This window comes from Mauremys reevesii, linkage group 26, assembly GCF_016161935.1.
Source record: "Mauremys reevesii isolate NIE-2019 linkage group 26, ASM1616193v1, whole genome shotgun sequence".
In the NCBI taxonomy this organism is placed as follows: Eukaryota; Metazoa; Chordata; order Testudines; family Geoemydidae; genus Mauremys; species Mauremys reevesii.
The window spans coordinates 810,006-830,074 of NC_052648.1; the positions used below are offsets into that span (position 1 = coordinate 810,006).

A 20,069-nucleotide genomic window follows, 5' to 3' on the forward strand; every position below is an offset into this window, starting at 1 on the left:
GCTGGGGGCTGGGCACGGGGCGGCCATTGGTCACGGGGCAGAGGGGGCTGGGTGCCATGCATGGGGGGCAGCCGTTGGTCACGGGGCGGAGGGGCTGGGGGCTGGGCACGGGGGCGGCCGTTGGTCACGGGGCGGAGGGGGCTGGGTGCCATGCACGGGGGCAGCCGTTGGTCACGGGGGCAGAGGGGGCTGGGCACGGGGGTGGCCGTTGGTCACGGGGGCAGAGGGGGCTGGGTGCCATGCACGGGGCGGCCGTTGGTCACGGGGCAGAGGGGGCTGGGGGCTGGGCACGGGGACGGACTAGGTATTGGGCACTGGGGAGGGGGGCTGGCGGCTGGGCACGGGGTGGCCATTGGTCACGGGGCAGAGGGGGCTGGGTGCCATGCACGGGGCGGCCATTGGTCACGGGGGCAGAGGGGGGCTGGGTGCCATGCACGGGGGGGGACGGACTAGGTATTGGGCACTGGGGGAGGGGGGCTGGCGGCTGGGCACGGGGGGGCGGCCATTGGTCACGGGGGCAGAGGGGGCTGGGTGCCATGCACGGGGGTGGCCGTTGGTCACGGGGGCAGAGGGGGCTGGGGTTGGGCACGGGGGCGGCCGTTGGTCACGGGGGCGGAGGGGGCTGGGGTTGGGCACGGGGGCGGCCGTTGGTCACGGGGGCAGAGGGGTGCTGGGGGCTGGGCACGGGGGGGGACGGACTCGGTATGGGGCACGGGGGGAGGGGGGCTGGCGGCTGGGCACGGGGGGGGCGGCCGGTGGTCACGGGGCAGAGGGGGCTGGGGCTGGGCACGGGGGCGGCCGTTGGTCACGGGGGCGGAGGGGGCTGGGGCTGGGCACGGGGGGCAGCCGTTGGTCACGGGGCAGAGGGGGCTGGGGGCTGGGCACGGGGGCCGGGGCCGTGTGGCGAGTGACCGGGGGCCAGAGCGGGGCTGGCTCCCCGCCCGCGGGGCCCGGCAGGTGGATGTCGCCTCCCCGGGGCCCCTCCCCCGGCCGCGTCCCGTCCCCAGCCAGACTCCGCGCCGCCTCTTGCCGCCGCCCACTCCCAGCTGACGGGGGCAGCCCCTTGTTTACCGGCCAGGGAGGCAGCGGCGAGCCCGGCCGAGCAAGCGGGGCGAGCGCGGCCAGGACCCGCGGGCTGCGAGAGGCCCGGGACCCCCGCCCGAGCGGCAGGAAAGGGCCTGGCTCCCCGCTTCCTGGGCAGGCGCCGGGCGCTATAAGGGGCGGCGGCCACGGGCTCTCGCCGAAGATGCGGCTCCGGGCTCAGCCCCCGCGCCAGCCCCGCGGCCTCTGAGCCCGCGGCCAGGCGGGCGGGTGAGCGAGCGGCGGCCTGAGGGAGGCGGCTCCGGACCATGGCGCTGACGGCGGCGGCGGCGCTCGCGGTAGCGGCGCTGCTGGGGGCCTGCTGCGGCCCGAGCCGCGGGGAGAGTAAGTAGCGCGGGGGGGGGGCGCGGCCGAGTCGGCGCGCGGGGCCGGGCGGCTCCGTCCCGCTCCGCGCCCCTCAGGTGGGAGCCGCGCGCCGCCCGCGCCACGCAGCTCGGGGGAGGCGGGGACGCGCCGCTGGGTCCCGGGCCGCGCGGCTGATCCGGGCCCGCCCCGGGCCGGAGGTTTCTGCTCCGCTGCCCTGGGCTGTGGGGGTCGGGGGGTCCCCGCGGCTCCCGAGCTGTGGGCGCCTTTCCTCTGCCGAGCTCAGCAAACGCAAAACGCCAGGACACGGGCCCCTCGCCATCTCCTGGGTTCGCGGGTGAAACTACAACTATGGAAATGGGAGCTGGGGTCACTCGCACCCCCTCCCCTGGGTCCCCTGCTTCACAGCCGGGCTACCAGCTTCCATCCCAGTTACCCTTGTACCTGAGCAGTGAGACGTGCACAGTGCCTAGAAATTAGAGCAAATCCTGCAGGACTCTTCACCCTTCTTGCTTTTAACTTTTTTCTGTCACAACCAGTGTATTTCTTAAATGTAGGTTTTGGGGTATGAAGTATAATTATGTGCAGGAGTTGTCTTAAATTAACAGAAAATAGCCTCCTGCATGTCTGAATTTCGAAGGGGAAGTGTTCTTTGGAGGCTCCCAGAAATTCAGCTAGTGTGAGAAGTACCTGCGTATAGCTGAGATAGCCTTTTAAAAAGATATCGTGGGTGTTTATTTTGAACCAAAAAAATTCCTTTCAATAGACTTGGTCATGAGTAAAATACCTTATTCATACTTTGCTTGGCATACTCTAGTTGGAGTTATTTGTTTTTTAATTTTTATTTTATTTTGATTTGGGGATAAATGAAAAATCTTTAACTTTCTGAGTTGCTGATAACTTTACCTTAGTGGCCATTAATATTTACTTCTCAAAAGTATTTTGAAACGGGACCTCTAAGTTGACTTCTGAATCAGGTTCTAAAACTGTTTCTCTTAAATGTGGCATTTGGCATGTGAAGGGGGTATAATTGTATCATCTGTCTATATATAAAATAGGGAGCTGAGAGACTTAGCCCATGCTTTTCTGTTGGCATTTACCCTACAAGTAATAGAGGGGTAGCCGTGTTAGTCTGTAGCCACAAAAACAACGAGGAGTCTAGTGGCACCTTAAAGACTAACAGATTTATTTGGGCATAAGCTTTTGTGGGTAAAAGTACAACTACAAGTAATGCCTTTGTGGGTCTAATTTGTTTTAAATATGACAAAACATGCCCCTCTAGCCTTTTCTGTGCCATGTTAGAGGATTCTAACTGTAGTTCCCCCTCACTTCTCTCTTTTTTTGGTTAATTTCAACACTAGATATAGTTCCAGAAGGCTCTTAGCTCAGAGTAGACTTGCAAGGGTATGAAATTAACCACAAAAATATTCTTTGGCAGGCCATGTAGTCTACAGGTATTAAAAGCAAGGGTGTAGAGAGAGGTTACATTAAAACAATAATAGTAAGAACCTGCAGTGGAGGGATTGGGGAGACTCTCAAATGAAACTCACAACTACTTTAGTTAGCTAATGTCAGACCATTGTTTTCTATGGCTGATTTTGTTGGATAAGGTTGCTTAAAGAAATTACTTTAGCTAGAGTTTGTTGTTTTAATGTAGAATGTTTGTTTGTTTTTATAGAAAATGAAAGGACCCGCTAGTAAATATTTGCATAAAGAGAATTAAGTACTGAAATTTGTTCATTTAATAACTTTCATTGTACTTGGCACATTTCCCATAAAAGGAAGTAATATCAGTAAGGTGGTTCAAAGTCTAGATACTGCAATGATGGACTTGTCACATACATACAATAATAAAGGGTACAAAGCAGGAAACACCTCTGACTGCTGGAAAATCAGGCTATTTGGCTGGTCATGTAATCAAAAATACCTCCCTCTTCACTCACAAGCTCTTTTAAAAATCAATTATTTATTTATTAAGAACAAATCTTGAAAAGGAGTACTACTGTATTTTTCATCCAGGAGTTGAGATAGAGTTCACAAGCAGCCCAAACTGTGGCCTGTGGAGATATGTGAAGATTTCTGTCTCCAGTGCACAACACTAATATTAATACTGATACAACTTTAATCCAGGGACCTCAAAGTTCTTTACAAATTGTTACTGTTACAAACAAATTGCTGCTACTGTGGCTTTCTATAGCACCTTTTGTTCTTAGACTGCATGTATGTTTATGAACATAATGAATTAATCCTCACATCATCCTTGTGAAATAGGGAAGTATTATTTCTGTTTTACAGATAGAGAAATGGGAGCAATGTCCATAGAGTCAGATTATAGTAGAGCCCATAATGGCATTTAAGGATATTTCTACTTAATTTTATTATTTGAACAGTGCCAATAGTGTCCTAGGCATGTTACAGATGTATAGGAAGATGAGGTCCCTAGTCCAAAGAATTTTCAATTTAGTCTTGACTCCTGTTTCTCTGCTCTAACCACTAGACCACATGTAAAACTCTGTGTTTGTAAAGCTCCTTAAAAGATGCCCCTCCTTCCCCCAGTTCTTTTAGTTCTGTCATATGCTGAGCATCACCCTGGAAGTCAACTTTGCTCCTGTGAGTTTAAGAGATGAATAAGTCAATAGTCACTATAGTTATACTGGCTTTCTCTCTTGCAGTTGTAGGATTCCATGAAATATTCTTTTATAAACGGAAACTGTCCTCAGTATGCCATGCCTGCAGCCTGGAGAGGTCCTAAAATGAAAAGCATTTATCACCAAAAATAACTTGGTGAACTTTTCACAGGGCAGTCCTGGGGATGGCCAACTTGCTGAAAAAAGTTAGAGACAAGGTGGTGAGGGAACATCTTTTATTGGACTAACTTCTGTTGGTGAGAGAGAGAAGCTTTCGAACGACCCAGAGCTCTTCTTCAGGTCTGGGAAGGGTACAGAGAGTGTCACAGCTAAATACAAGATTGAACAGGTAGTTTAGCATAAGTAGCAAATATTCTAGGGCAGGGGTTCTCAAACTTCATTGCTCCATGGTCCCCTTCTGCAACAAAAATTACAACCTGACCCCAGGAAGGGGAACTGAAGTCAGAGCTCACCCAAGCCCCGCCAAAGCCCAAGTCCCACCACCTCGGGTTGGGGTACAAAGCCAATGCCCAAGAGCTTCAGCCCCAGGTACGTGGGGGAGCCTGTAACTTGAGCCCCATCACCTAGGGCTGAAGCCCTTGGGCTTCGACCCTGGGCGGTGGGGCTCAGGCTTCAGCTTCTGCCCCAGCAAGTCTAATGCCACCCTGGTGACTCCATTTAAAATGGGGTCATGACCCACAGTTTGAGAACTGCTGTTCTAGGGAATCATTCCAGATGAAGTGGCCTGGTAATAGCCCTGTGGTCATAGGACAAAAAGGGGGGTTAGTGGGTTACAGATTGTTGTAATGAGCCATAAATCTCGTGTCTTTATTAAGACCATAATTTTTATCATCTAGCAAAGTTATTAATTTAAGCTTCCAGGCTTATCATTTGAAAGTGTTGTGTAAGTAAAAACAAGTTCTCATTTGTGAGACTGGCAGCATATCTGCCTCATGTCAGAGACTTGAGGCCTGACTGCTTCCTCTGAAGTCAATGAGAGCTTTCTATCTGAACTCAGACTCCTCTAATATCTACTTTTTCACCCTTTTGGTTGTCTAGTTCTGAACACCTTGGCGCAGTGGATTCATCTTTGGTTGCTCTAGTCTGTCATCTGCCTTTGTAGAGGACAGGCACAGCAGTAAAGAAATAGGATCCCGTTATAACTTTAATATATAGAACATAAAAATGGTATAGAATCCCAGGTTTGGGGCAGAATGCAGAGTGCAGCAGGCCAGGCTATGGCATTTGTGTGTGATTGGCACAGGAGAAGCTGTCTCCAGGACACAGGGATTGCCCTTGCCTTAACAGAGGCCTTCTCCTTTCTTGCCTACAGGAATGAATGCAGCAGCTGCTTCACAAGGTCATCTGAGGTAGCTTAAGGGTAAATTAACACTCTCACCTTCATCACAGCCTTACCTGAACCTGCTTCACCGCACAGACCTCACTATCAAGGGTGGCAAACTGAAGTTTACAGTTAAACAGTTTAACCATTAGATCTTTTTCTGTTTGTTAAACCATTATTAAAGTAGGTTGGAAACTGGCTTTTGCAGTCCCTTGCATTGAGGTCTCACCAGCCTGGTAGTACCCATGACCTGTCATCTTGGCAAGGTGGACAACCCCAGTCACTAGATTCAGAAATTGTCATACAAGTAAGAAAAAGAAATACTCAGAAGCCCTCTTTCCTCTTCCCATATCGTATTCCTCAAAACAAGAGTTTATTATGTGTGAAGTGTCATGCTTTTGGATTGAGCAAAATGAAAGGTGTTTTCTTTTAATGATTCAGTTACTGAGGCAGGCTGTATACATTTTAAAAACTGTGGCGTTAATAAAATATGTTAAATGGTCTGTGGTCGTCTTTTCATGAACAGTACTGTTATTTCGGACTTAATGGATAAAGAAACAAAGCTCTGGAGTAGTGAGTCATTAAGGTTTATTATCCACACTGTTTACTATAAATAAAGTTTAGGTTCCAGAATTTCTCCCAGTCACTGTATTTTGAAAACCAGAGTTGACATCAGATGTAGTTTCTCCATTCAGTACCTTAGTATTGCTGCCAAACTAGTTTGTACAAGAGGCTCTGACTGTCTTTATGGCATGTGTTTTAGAAAACTTGCTGTGCCTTGCCATTTAATTCTTTCTTGGTGGCCTGATTAAAGATGTCTAGAAATGGTTTGTTGTTCAAAGTAACTTTATTAAAAAAAAACAACCAACTTGATAACTGAGGATGCAGGAGTGTTTTTTCTCCCATATGGCTGCTGTCGGGTTTGGCCGTCCCTTCCCTTTTTGTTGTAGGGTGGAGAGAGCGAGCTTGCAGTCTGGGCTTTGTGCCTGTTCCCATTGAGACTAGTGTCCACATTTATTATGTGATGTCATAGGTAGAATTTGGCTCACTGGGAATTTTGTCAGCAACTTTAGTGGGAGCAATGGTGGACCCAAGTATATACAATATGGTGGAGCAGATATTTGAGGCTTGATCCCTTTCCTTAAAGTTTCCAACATCAAAGCAGAACTCAGCTTATTTGTCTTTTAAGAAAAACTCACTAATAACTGGCTTCTGAACTTTTGTCTTTTGGGAGCTAATTTGACCAATTTTCATATTCCTTTGTTGCTGAATTTTTCCCCAAGAAGAAATTGCTGAGAGAAGCTGGGGAAAAAACACTTGTTCCTTTGGTAATATGAAGTTATAGGGCTGACATGAGTGGCTGCAGCACAAATAAAAGGCTCAAATGGCTGGGTAGAATTCAACAGATGTAGAATAGAAAAAAAAAGTCTTCCTGAATACAATTCTGAAGTTTTATAACATATTCTTAACAGTCGAACTTTGATGCACCATGAAATGGTGTTCATATAGCATGGTGATGTCCATAGAATGAGAACCTGAATAGAATAAGAAGTCATGAGCAAAATCCCTTGTAAGTCAATAGATAAATTATGTTTTTTAAAAGAATTTCCACAGAAATGTGAAGTTCTACAAAAGTTTCAATAGAATTTCATTTTAAATTGCTATAACATTAGATAGGTTGTGCCTGTAAAGAAGTTGGTGGTTATTTTAGAAAAGAAGCTCTTGACCCGTGATTGATTGTTTTTTTTCTAAGGATTCACCTAATGCCAACTCTTAAGCGATAAAAGACTTGGATAGTTAACTTACCATTGCATCTATGTACAAAATAATTTGCAGTCTGCTACACGTGTGTCTAGTGGCCTTGAACGCTGAGCTTTTATTCTTGTTAGTAATTCCTTTCCTATGGGAAAGACTTGAGTAATATTTGTCTTTTCCATTTCCTAGAAGTTAACTGTATATATTTAAATTACACTAAACAGAGCTTTATATGTGTCAAAGTAGCTACTCCTGTGTAACAACTTTGTCTGCTGCAACTTGTTAGCTGTGCATTTGGTAAGCAGAAACCAAGTATTAACCTGATTGTGTTACCAGCCCTATCTTAGTTGCACTTGTGGTTTGTTTATGCATTGAATATCAACATATTGTGATGTTTTTTCTTTCTGTTGTTTCTCCTTTTGTTAGAGGAATCCTGTGTTTTAAGTGTCATGTTAAGTTTTAGTTGGTAGTCAATTTATGTTCTTCAAGAAGACTAGCTTGATTTTTACCTTTTAATAATACTCCTGAACCCTTTTTAAAAATTACATTTTAATAGAAAATATTCTCTTTTCTGGCAAGACACTTGAATCTACCAGTGGGAAAATAATGAAAGAAAAATGTGCTTCCCTAGCCATCAGTTTAGCAGTTTGTGTGTGGCTGCTGAGAAGTGCACGTTCCTTGCTTCAAAGCATCCTTAGAAGAGTTTGTTGAAGCTTTGATGCTTGGCACCGATTAACTAATAATCATGTTACTGCTCCTGACGATTCCTTTTTGTTGCCCCAAATAGCATGCTGTCCTGGCACTTCATTAGAAGCAGCAACAAGGCCTCCAGCACAGTTGTTGGCCTCTTGGTATGGCCAAAAATTTAAAACTGTATTTGTTGTTTTGAGATGTCTTGATTTTTAAATGGGAAAATGATGCTGAAAACATTTGCTTTGTTAGAATGAACAAACTCCTTACCATGCAATTTGCCCCAGTTCCCTCTAAGATTATTTTATATCTTGCTAGCTATTATCTAAGTTAATGTAAGGCTAGTTACTAGGTTGGCAGAAACAGTGGATATAGATGAGATACTGCTAAGCTAAATGTAATAGTTTGTATGAAATTTTAAGGCTTTGGGGGAAAGCCCCACTTTGTGGGTGTCACCCTCAACATGCATTTGCTGTCCTGAAAGCATCCTTCCCCTTCTAACTTGCTCTGAAGAAATACTAAAACCATCCATGTACAATGTGTTTAATTTTCTCCCAATATTTCTCATGTTTGGGGTGCCCAGTGAGAGAGTTTGTTGCCTGCATTTGAAGCATCGGTGGGGTAAAAAAGGTTCTTGTTATCTGGTCACAAGATTCCCTGTCCCACTTTTAAAGGCACACATTTTGATGTGCTGTGTACATTGTAAAATTCTTCTGCTAATGATTTTTGAAGCAACTTGGATGTAATGCAAAATAATTCCTATTGAGCCATATTATTTCTCAGTCTCCAAATATTGCCAGGTTTAATTTTTATTTGGAATTAATCAGATTTATGAACAATTGCTATGAGGTTTTCCTAGAAATTAAGTACAATTGTTTTTTTTTTAAATACACATTACGGGTCTGTGGAAAACTAAGATCAGAATATTCATTGCCTTTAAAGTGCTAGGTTGTATGTTAGTTTCGCAAGAATCTCACACCAGTTAGTAACTTCTTAAAATGGCAACACGCATGGTGGTTGTATAATGAGTGGGGCTTATGTATATTGTGGCACGTGGCCAAAGGCCTTGTGCTTCCAGCACCCAAGAAGTGTGTTGTGGGAAACAAGCCTTCCCTGTAGTGTGTTCCTGCACGCCCTTACAAAGACCTTTGCTTCTCTTATGCTTTCAAATGAATCAAACAGAACTAAGCATTTTTAAAGACTAATCTAATGCACCTTTTAATATGTAACTTTGAGCATGTTTTTTACTGCAAGATCCCAAACTCTAGTGTCTTTGAATGCATTGGACTCAGTAAGCTACTGCAAGAGTAGATGGGTTCAAGTGGACATGGGTGGATGAGCAAGAAATTACCTGTGTGGCTAGACGCCTATGTTCATGCAGGGGATGGCACTCTCAATCTTGATTCCTTTATAAGCTGTAGCACCTATTTTCTATTGGTAGGGTGCTTTGAAATTCTGATTTAACACACCAATCAGTAAGCAAGCCAGATCTCAAATATTGAATGGCTTAGTATTTAAAGAGGAGAACCCATTAACTGTGCCTCACTTATTTACAAGCTGATCTAAGTGGTCCTATTGTGAAAGCATATATTTAGACAGCTTTGAAACAGTGACTTGCCTACCAGGCCATAATAGCCCAAGATACTTGGAATTCATTTTGAATATCTGTGTTCAGTGGAAGAGTCTCTGTTAGGAAACCACAGAAATGATTTCAGAGTTCGTTGTTGTTGTTGCATATAATCTTTGTGAGAAAAAAAAATTCATAGTGTAGCTTTCATGTGTGTGTTGAAGAGAAAGCAAAGGTTGCAGGAAAAAGTTACAACAGTCTTTAGAAGAGCTCTTTTCAGAGTGAAATAGCTAAGGTGGCTTTATTCTATAAGAGAACCCAAGTGATATTGTTTTTTTTAAGTTTAAAGTTATTACTGTAAATGTCAACTGTTAAACAAAACTGTTTAATTTATGGTTTGATTTGTATTTGAAGTGGATAGAAGGCCTCTATAGTAAGTTGAACTAGACTGCCTTTGTGTCCAGTGTTGTGTCCTTTGGACTCAAACATTGAAAAGTACTCTTGGATTGGTGGCTAACTTGATGTTTTGGGGTTTATGAAAGAGGTAAAATCTGAATTCACTTGCCTAATGTTACTTGGCATTATTAAAGTAAATGTAATAAAACCAAGTTAAGACAATCTGTTGGCCAACTCATGAAGTACTGTGGCTTTAGGCTGAAAGCAAATCTTAGTAGTAGTACGTGTGCTAGGTACTTCCATGGTACTGAATGCAGGAATAGTGCAGTATTGTTTTAAGATTTATTCTGTACTTACTTGCAAACCACATTTTGCAATTAATCTGCTAGAAAAATGGCTAAATTATTCTAATTATAATTAAAAATCACTCGCTGCCTCTTGTGTTGATAAGAAGCTTTGAATGTGGATTCTAAAGCTTTCAGCCACTCAATCCTCATGTAAATTCTGATTCAGGAAGGGATTTCTGCACATGCAGAGAAGTCTTTACTGAGATAGCAAAGCAACTAGACAAGGAGAATTCTCACAAGTATGAAAGTTATAAACGTATCATGTTTATGTGCTAATTAAATTAAATGTCTATGGAAAATTGTTTTAACACCTCAGCAGAAAGCAGGGATGATATCAGTGATAGAAATCAAAGTTAAATGCATCACATGCCTTACAAAAGTTAAAATTAAGAGACACAAAATGCTCTGTCCAGACTGAACATGCCTCAGTTGTTGGTGTTTTGAAAAGTAGCCAACTTTCAGTCTTGAATTTCCATATAGTGATACTCAGTTGCACCACTAATAGTTAATACTTTAATTTGTTCAGTGCTGGCAGCATGCTAAGTGTTTTACAGATAAGTATGGAAACTATCCGCTTGCCACAAACAGTTCTGTGAGCATGAACAGGGTCTAGATTTTAGAAACCGCCCTTCTAAAGCGGTTATTATCATGTAGTGCCATAGATGTGCATGTTTATAATACAGCTGCATAAGTCTACTCCAGCTAAAAGCTTAGTGTATAAAATCATCTTAAGCTTTTGCTTAAAAAAAAAAAAGTTTGACTTCAGATCAATAGGAACAGATTTAAATAATTCCATCTTGGAAGATTTGACCCTGATCTGTGGTACTTATCTAAAGATCACAGGTAGAAGGAATTCAGAGTAGCAGCTGTGTTAGTCTGTATCCGCAAAAAGAACAGGAGTACTTGTGGCACCTTAGAGACTAACACATTTAGTTCAGCATAAGCTTTCGTGGGCTACAGCTCACTTCTTCAGATGCATAGAATGTGTGTTCCATTCTATGTAGCCCACAAAAGCTTATGCTGAACTAAATGTGTTAGTCTGTAAGATGCAACAAGTCCTCCTGTTCTTTTCTTTTAGGTAGAAGGAATGACCATGAAAGATGCTTACTGACAGTGAGGTATTTGAGTAGTGGCTAAAGAGTTTTAAGAACAGAATTCAATGTAAAGAATTTTTAGAGGTTTATTCTCCTGTAACTGTGACCTTTTAAAGGGACTCAGTCAAGGGTGACAGTCTGCAAATTGTACTTAAAACTTTCATCTCACAGCAACAAAACTGTGCACACATGCAGTGCTCCCGTGGCATCTGATGCAATCAGAGCAGCAGAGATGTTTGTATGGATGTTAATTGAATTAGGTTACTGGCTCTGGATGGTATAATTGAGATAGAAGTTCATAATTTGCAATAGAATTAAAAAATAGAGATGAAAAGTCTGTATGATCTTGCACTGTTTTGTTTTAAAAGGCATTTACTGGTAGCTGCACTGGAAGATTGCTAATTAAGTACACAAGTAGATATACTGGTACATTCAGGTATGGAGTTAGACATACAGGTAAATGTTATTAATTATAACTATTTTAGATTAGCATTGTTGTTTACATACAGTTTGATAAGTAGGTGATTGGTCTGACATTGTAATATCCAAATAGAAAATCCTGGATCTTCAAATATAAATTTTTGAGAGAGGAGCTGTAGACTCCGAATCAGAATAGCGGTCACCAGGGATCATTTTGAGGAATGCTTCCAGAGGAATTTTGATAGGTTAAGGAGACTGCAGTGTCCAATGCAGTTAGAGAGAGACATGTTTAAATAACTCAATACATAGTCTGAATACTAAGGTTAGAACCAGTTACTAAAGGAGTTACTAAGCCTATCCCAGTGTTAGTTAAACTTGTATGTCTCATGTTACTCACATTTTGGTTAGTAGCTCCTGCTCTGCAGATTGCCTCTTGCAAATAAAAGGTAGGATTGATGTATAAAAGCAAACAAACCAAGAAAAAAACCCCACCCAGATTTAATGCTGATTTTCTGTTCTAGTAAGTTTTTTTAGCTCACTTCCCACTTGACTTTTATTTTTTGGTGGCAGAATGTTTACAAGCATCCAGGAATACACACATCTTTCTCCTATGACAGGAAAAGAAGGGTATATGCTAACGGGATTTTAGTATCCTCAAAGTGATATCAAGGACAGGTTAGATGCAGCTGGTGTAAATTGGGATTTGACTGCTTCTATCATCTGACCTTTTCACTTAGGCCTTTTATCTCTCTTCCTCCCCATCCTTGTTTACCTGAAGCAGTTATCCTGCATTTGGGAAGGCAAGCTGTTACCAGCAAGGGTAGGATTCTGCTTCATTATCTGTTTCTGCGTATTCTGCAATGAAACATATGCTATATCTGACCATCTAGAGGCTGTGTACACTTGTGGAACCCTCCTTGTATCCAGTGCTGCTTAGTAAGAAAGTTTGCCCTGCCATTGGCATAACATCTTGCACAACATGATTTTGTTTTAATATTTCCATGAACAGAATTTTTTTAAAAGAGAACTTGTGATTCAAAAAGGCAAAATATTATCCTATCAAACCCGCTCTCTCCTACTAAAGGAAATTCAGGAAGATGGAAAAAGGGTTACCAGATTCCATTTAGTCCATCCCCTTAGACAGGGCATAGTGCTCCTTACAAGGCTTTGTCCTGTCCCTTTTTTAAAAAAAATGCCAAGAAATGGTACTTTCGTTAAAAGTACCAAGAGCCCTATATTGTGGATATGTTATCAGTCCAAGTGCCATGTGCATTTTTATATGTATGCAAATTTTACTGCCTTCTAGATTAATCATTAGAACTGTATTTGTTTTTCTGGAATCAGTTCATTTCCCTCACTTCCAAAAATCCTTTGATGGTAACTAGTATTCCAGACGATAGTTGGTGGAGGTGAGTGGCGGGGGGGGAAATAACCTTTTTCAATCAGACTAGGAAGGCAATTGAGAATTAGCGAGGGGAAGAGATTCAGGGAGGATGTTCTAGAGTGGTCATGGTGTTGGGCATAGAGAGAAGAATTTTGCATTAAGAGTTGAGTTTGTGTGAAAGGGAAGAGCAGGTTGGTGCTAAAAGAATAGAGGGGGTGAGGAGAGGTCTAGAGAGAGAGAGAGACGAGATCTGACAACAGCTGGAGCAAGTCCACGGAGGGTAGGAAAATCAAGGAGGATAACTTTGACTTGATACTGAAATATATGAGCAGCCAGCAGACCTGATTTTGAAGAACAAGGTGACGCATTTGTGCATTCTGTGCAGGTGAGCAAGGGCTTGTGGGTCACAGGGAACAGAGTGGCAGTAGTCAATACAGCTTGTTCAGCCCGGGGTGATTGAAAAGGGAAAGAAGAATCAGTAGACAGAGTGAGGGATGTCTGCCTCCCCTCTCCTATTGCCTTGAGGAGAGATGGACTGAGCTGAAGATTCAAAATTAGAACCCAGATTTGGTTCCTTCACTTGGCAGTGTGGCTAGACAGAAGGCTTGAGCTCTGTGATGCAGTAGTTGAGTGGGTAACTTTAGCAATGGTTTGTTTGGGGCTTTGCTAGACATCTTATTCCTGTAGTAGGCTTTTACAGTAGACTCTGTGTTTTGATACTGTGGTTCTCAGCCTGGTTTTGTAAAATGACTCAGTCACATGTGGATTTTGTGCTGTCACTCAGTCCTACACCAGCTGTTGCAATTGATCTCCTTGGTGAATTTGTTTTCAGGGTCTAGAGCAGGGGGTTCTCAGGACAAATTATTTGGTGGCCTCAGAGTGCTGGTGGCCATTCCTTACACTTTTTCCTAAAATACTTATTAGCTTTAGGAAAAACAAACAAATATGCACGTCCAATTTATTGTAATTTATTTACTGCTAGGTAGTAAGTCTGTTGTGAAAAGTGATTATTAATAAACTTACAAGTATCACTTTTCACAGCAGACTTACTCAGCCCTGGCAAGCCTGGGGACAAAAAAAGCCCTGGATGGGAGGTCGGGGAGGCAGCCTGAGTTCAAAGCCCTGTGTCTCCAGCAACCAACACCAAGGCAGTGCACCCAGGAGCAACAGGGAGGGCGAGGGGCCGCTGCTTTGCCTCCCCCACATCACAGCCCAGGAGACTGTGGCTGCAAAAAAGCCCCGGATGGCCTCATTTGAGAAATGCTGTCTGGAGTTGTAAATACACCCAGGTTTCTTTGGTTCTTTGTTTCATTGGTGCCAGGGGCGGCTCTAGGGTTTTTGCCGCCCCAAGCAGGCGTGCCTGCGGGAGGTCCACCGAAACCGTGGGACCAGCGGACCCTCTGCAGGCACGCCGCCGAGGGAAGTCTGCCTGCTGCCCTCGTGGCACTGGCAGAGCGCCCCCTGCGGCTTGCCGCCCCAAGCACGCGCTTGGCGTGCTGGGGCCTGGAGCCGACCCTGATTGGTGCCTGGTCCTATGTTTCTTGTTTTTCTTCCAATTTGAGCCATGTGTGATTGTTCACTTTGCCAGTTTTCTCTCTGGATAATTGGTTCTGTTGAATAAAATGCTTAACTAGATACTGCAGGGAAAAGATTTCTAACCTTGGAATGTAAAAACAATAAAATAAACTAATCTAGAAATATCATTATTACCCTCTCAATAAAGGCCAAGCTAGAGTATAGGCTGTGTTCTTTCATTTTCACAAAATTTCCTTCACTCTCTCAGTCCCCTGCATACGATGCCATATTGCCCAATTACGCCCATTAAATCCTTTTGCATTAATTGTATAATCTGACATGAGGTAAGTATGGTGTTCTCTTTAAATACTTGCCAAAAATCCTCTGCTGAATAGATACGTATTCATCTCTTGTGAATGCCAGATGGCTGTCTAGAATACTGTTACTTCAATGTGGAGACTCTATTCACAGCAAACAAAAAATTCTAGAAATTGCAGATAACAAAGACCTACGAAGTCTTCTAGCCCACGCTGACAGGCACATATATGCAGGATTGTTCCTTGCAATATTTCCTAGTGCTTAAGCCATACTACTTTAAAATGTACCCAGTCATGTTCTGACTGTGCAGTGTATTGTACAGCAGTTGAACATATATTCTTTTAGAAAATAGTCACTTAATTATTTCTTTTCTTTACCTTCCAGTTTGCGGGAGCATGGACATCCGGAATAACCTGACTCGGTTGAATAGGCTTGAGAACTGCACTGTGATCGAGGGCCACTTGCAAATATTGCTGATGTTTAAAACCAAGCCTGAAGATTTCCGTGAGCTCAGCTTTCCCAAACTGACTATGATTACGGACTACTTACTGCTTTTTCGGGTATATGGCTTAGAGAGTTTAAAGGGGCTTTTTCCCAACCTCACTGTGATTCGAGGAACTCATCTCTTCTTTAACTATGCTCTGGTCATTTTTGAGATGGTTCACTTGAAAGAGATTGGCCTTTATAATCTGATGAACATTACTCGAGGTGCAGTGCGGATCGAGAAGAACAATGAACTGTGTTACTTGTCCACAATCGACTGGTCTAGGATTTTAGACTCTGTGGAAGACAATTACATCGTTGCCAACAAGGATGACACAGAAGAGTGTGGAGATGTGTGTCCAGGAACTGTGAAAGGAAAAAGCAACTGCCCACCTACTGTAATAAATGGTATTTTCATTGAACGCTGCTGGACCCATGATCACTGTCAAAGAGGTAGGAATACAGAGCAAAATGTTGTTTTGATTTTTGAGAATGCCCTGCCGGCAGCTTTTGCACCATCCTTGCTGCCATTCAATATGTCTAAGTACTAATATATATATATTCTCTCATAAGCTGCTACCTTTTATTTCAAATGTGGATTTACATTTTTCTTCAAATGTAAAAAAGTGCACAGTTAAGAGAGTTTATGGCATTTTAATTTTTCAAACAATTTCTTATTGCACAGCTTCCTTTTTAAAAGGACCTCTTTCTAAAATAGCTAATAATACCCTAAGCTGCATATTCAGCTTTTTAAACTGTTCCTGTAATTTTTTTTACCTATCTTCCCCAACCCCACCCCTGGTTATGTGACTAATTAATGGCAATTTCTTCAAGATCCCGCTTCCCCAAAACAACATTATCATCCACCTGTCATCTAGCTTCTTTATAAAGAAAATTACTAAAATTTTAAATTTGGAAACAGTTTAATGATCCGTGCATATGTGCACATGCTCTCTCTTCAAATGAAGAATGTGATTATATATAACATTTACATTTCAACTCTGTATTTGTATGGTAACATTAAAAAGTAAATACACATTTAGTTTGCTTGCTTGCAAAGTCATTCTCTCACACACACACACACACACACACACACACACACACACACACACACACTCGCTCTCGCTCTCTTCCCCCCCCCCCCTTGCATATTTTCTTTTCCTTTTACAAAACTTGGTCAAAATATTTAGAGTGGCAACACTTGTAATTGACATCCAACTTGAAAAACATACTTGATAAGTTGTATTTTAACTTACTTATCTTTTGAATTCAAGAGCTCTGCAATTGGTGTTCTCCGTAGGAATGTACATATACTTATTCTCTGACACCTGCCTGCCTCAAGTTTTTTGTTAATTGGTTTTGATCAGTCATAAGGGGTGAAAGTGTTAACAAACATGCACACTAGTCTCCTGGTAACTATGGCAGAGATTAAATGACAGTTCTCGAGCTGAATGCGTTACTAGACCCTTGCCGCTTCTGTTCTTGTGCCATCCACAATAATCTTCAACCCAGGTTAACTTAAAGTGTGTGACTGTTTTGCTAAGCTTAAGGTAAGCTTGTGTGAATTGTACTCTGGTTTTCCTTTGTCCAGAGAACCCCCTGGCAACTCCTTATGCCATCAGTGTCTTGAAATCTGATATTGAAATCTGCATTTCTGGGTCTTACCTGGTGACCTCAAACAACTATTTTTTTAAATTACTGAGGCTGAGACGAAATGCAGTCAGTTCATCTGTCAAAGTTCTCAGTAAGATGATTGTTTTGGAATAAAATAAACCTTGCTGAAGTTTATATTTGGAGTTTAATGAATTAAACTTAATGCAGGTTCTTCATTTTGGTATTTGGTGCTTAGATGCTAAGGTGATGGGTGCTTTAAATCAGTGATTCTCAAACTTTTGTACTGGGTATCCCTTTCACATAGCAAGCCTTTGAATGCAGACCCCCCCCTTAAATTAAAAACCCTTTTTAAAATATATATTTTAACACCATTATAAATGCTGGAGGCAAAGCGGGGCTTGGGATGGAGGCTGACAGTTTGCGACCCCCCACATAATAACCTCACGACCCCCTGAGGACTCCTGATCCCCAGTTTGAGAATCCCCGCTTTAAATGCTTGTGATAGATACATAGTGACTGTAGAGAATATGGAGGGAGAATTTTTGCCTAGTTTTCTGTGTGATTTAAATTTCTCTAATGTTGGCTTTCCCTCTTCCTCCTCCTTTGTTTATAGAACCATAGAATATTAGGGTTGGAAGAGACCTCAGGAGGTCATCTAGTCCAGTCCCCTGCTCAAAGCAGGACCAACACTAACTAAATCATCCCAGCCAGGGCTTTGTCAAGCTGGGCCTTAAAAACCTCTAAGGATGGAGAGTCCACCACCTCCCTAGGGAACCCATTCCAGTGCTTCACCACCCTCCTAGTGAAAAAGTGTTTCCTAATATCCAACCTCAACCTCCCCCACTGCAACTTGAGACCATTGCTCCTTGTTCTGTCATCTGCCACCACTGAGAACAGCCAAGCTCCATCCTCTTTGGAACCCCCCTTCAGGTAGTTGAAGGCTACTATCAAATCCCCCCTCACTCTTCTCTTCTGCAGACTAAAGAAGCCCAGTTCCCTCAGCCTCTCCTCGTAAGTCATGTGCTCCAGCCCCCTGATAATTTTTGTTTGCCTTCCGCTGGACTCTCTCCAATTTGTCCTCATCCTTTTTGTAGTGGGGGGGGGACCAAAACTGGACACAGTACTCCAGGTGTGGCCTCACCAGTGCCGAATAGAGGGGAATAATCACTTCCCTCAATCTGCTGGCAGTGCTCCTACTAATACAACCCAATATGCCGTTGGTCTTCTTGGCAACAAGGGTACACTGCTGACTCATATCCAGCTTCTCATCCACTGTAATCCCCAGGTCCTTTTCTGCAGAACTGCTGCTTAGCCAGTGGGTGCACAGCCTGTAGCGGTGCATGGGATTCTTCCTTCCTAATTGCAGGACTCTCTGCACTTGTCCTTGTTGAACCTCATCAGATTTCTTTTGACCCAATTCTCCAATTTGTCTAGGTCACTCTGGACCCTATCCCTGCTGTCCAGCGTATCTCCCCTCCAAACTTAGTGTCATCTGTGAACTTGCTAAGGGTGCAATTCATCCCATCATCCAGATCATTCATTGTTCTCATTTTCTACTGGTAGAGGTATTGTCATTCCCTGCACTGCAACATTTCCTCTAGCTACAGGAATCTTTCTTTTAAAAAATAGTTGTGTTGCTGCAGAGACAAAATATGTAAAATAACTTTTGAATCCTCCTTCAACCTGTTTGCATTGCCTGGGCTGAAACATCATGAATAACTGATATATTGATGAATACTTTGCTGTTCAGTGTTTGAGCTGTAGTGAGTTACAATTGTGTGGTAGAATTCTCCTCTCAGATATCATAGACTGATAGAAAATCCACATGCGTAGGGACAGCAGAAACGCAAAGATAAGCCATGTGCCTCTAGGAAGAGAAATTTGTCTTTAGTCTACTGATCAGCTTTCTCAGGGCCTTAAGAAGGTGAGTATAGTAGTTGCTTCCAATTATGTTAAAATAAAGAGCTGTCTACCTCTTTAAACAATGTTAGACTTCTTCCCCTTCTGAACTGAAGTGTTCAACATGTAGTGAAGTGTTCTGAATGGGAGCTGTGCTCTTCTGAAAATCTGGCCCCAGTTGTGGGTGCTGAGCATGCTTTAAAGTCTCTGGCCTTTTCACTTCAGGGAAGCTCTTGCAGCTCATCCTTTAAGGTATCTGAGGCTTAAAATTTACTGCTCAATTCCTGCCCATTCCCCAAAATAAAATAGAGACAGGCTTGATTCTGATTGTGACTGTTACACAGCAGTTTATTTGTATAGCAGTTTAAAGATATATAGTCACTCCTTCTGGAGTCACTCTGCTGTCTCTGTGGTTCAAAATTATGCTGTGATTGATGTTTGGAGCGTGGATTAAATACCTCTATTCATCATGGAATTTCCCTTACCAAAGTTATATATTTGGAGTGAGCAAGCAGAACTTTAATTTTCTAGGTAATGCTGCTAATAGAGGGATCAGTATTTTTCCATTCAGGAGCAACTAAAGGAACAGCTCATTTTAAAATTTTACCTATCAGGCTCTTGTAACTTACTTACCATTATGCTCTTGCACTTGGGATTTCTCACATGCTCTTTTCCTTCATAGGACATGAGCATGGTCCACTTTTCAACAACAACAATTTTCAAAGTCACAGCAAATTCAATTAAACATTGCTAGCCCTGCTCTGAGTCAAGCTTCCCAGATAGTTCTGGTTGAACACTCAGCTCCCCGCAGAGAAGACCCCATCTGACAAACCTTACCTTAGTCTGTCATGCTGGGACTCCACTGGTGAAACTTCAGTAGGGGAGCATGATGAGTACAGATGCAGAAAAGTCTGGCGTGACTGGTGCTAGAGTGTAGCTAGGGAGGTGCAGACCTAGAGAGCAGGGCTTCTGTCTGTCCAATTTGCCTCTCCAGTAACACTCCACACACTTCCCGAGCCCAGCTTTCTTTTCTCCCATCACCTTGTCTACTCCACATCCCTGACCCATTTCATATTTACTGTTTCCCTTTATGTTTTTATTAGGGCTGTCAATTAGTCACAGTTAACTCATGTGATTAACTCAAATTAATCGCAGTTAATCACAGTTTTAATCACACTGTTAAACAATAGAATAGCAATTGAAATTTATTAAAT

General features: G+C 43.2%; 1 protein-coding gene across 6 annotated transcripts in view; it reads left to right on the forward strand.

The window, feature by feature from the left end:
- The first annotated feature begins 1,031 nt into the window (after positions 1-1,031).
- INSR (insulin receptor) overlaps positions 1,032-20,069 on the forward strand; it is a 111,403-nt gene continuing 92,365 nt past the window's right edge. Inside the window, exons 1-2 of one of the 6 annotated variants that reach the window (XM_039515409.1) lie at positions 1,032-1,425; positions 15,244-15,795. In XM_039515409.1, coding sequence (XP_039371343.1) covers positions 1,350-1,425; positions 15,244-15,795 — 628 coding nt within the window. In that variant the 5' untranslated portion in view covers positions 1,032-1,349. Of the gene's footprint in view, positions 1,426-1,938; positions 1,958-7,956; positions 7,980-11,639; positions 11,659-11,971; positions 12,463-13,101; positions 13,412-15,243; positions 15,796-20,069 lie in introns of those variants that run through there. The other 5 variants (XM_039515415.1, XM_039515416.1, XM_039515412.1 and 2 more) reach the window with 5 other exon arrangements.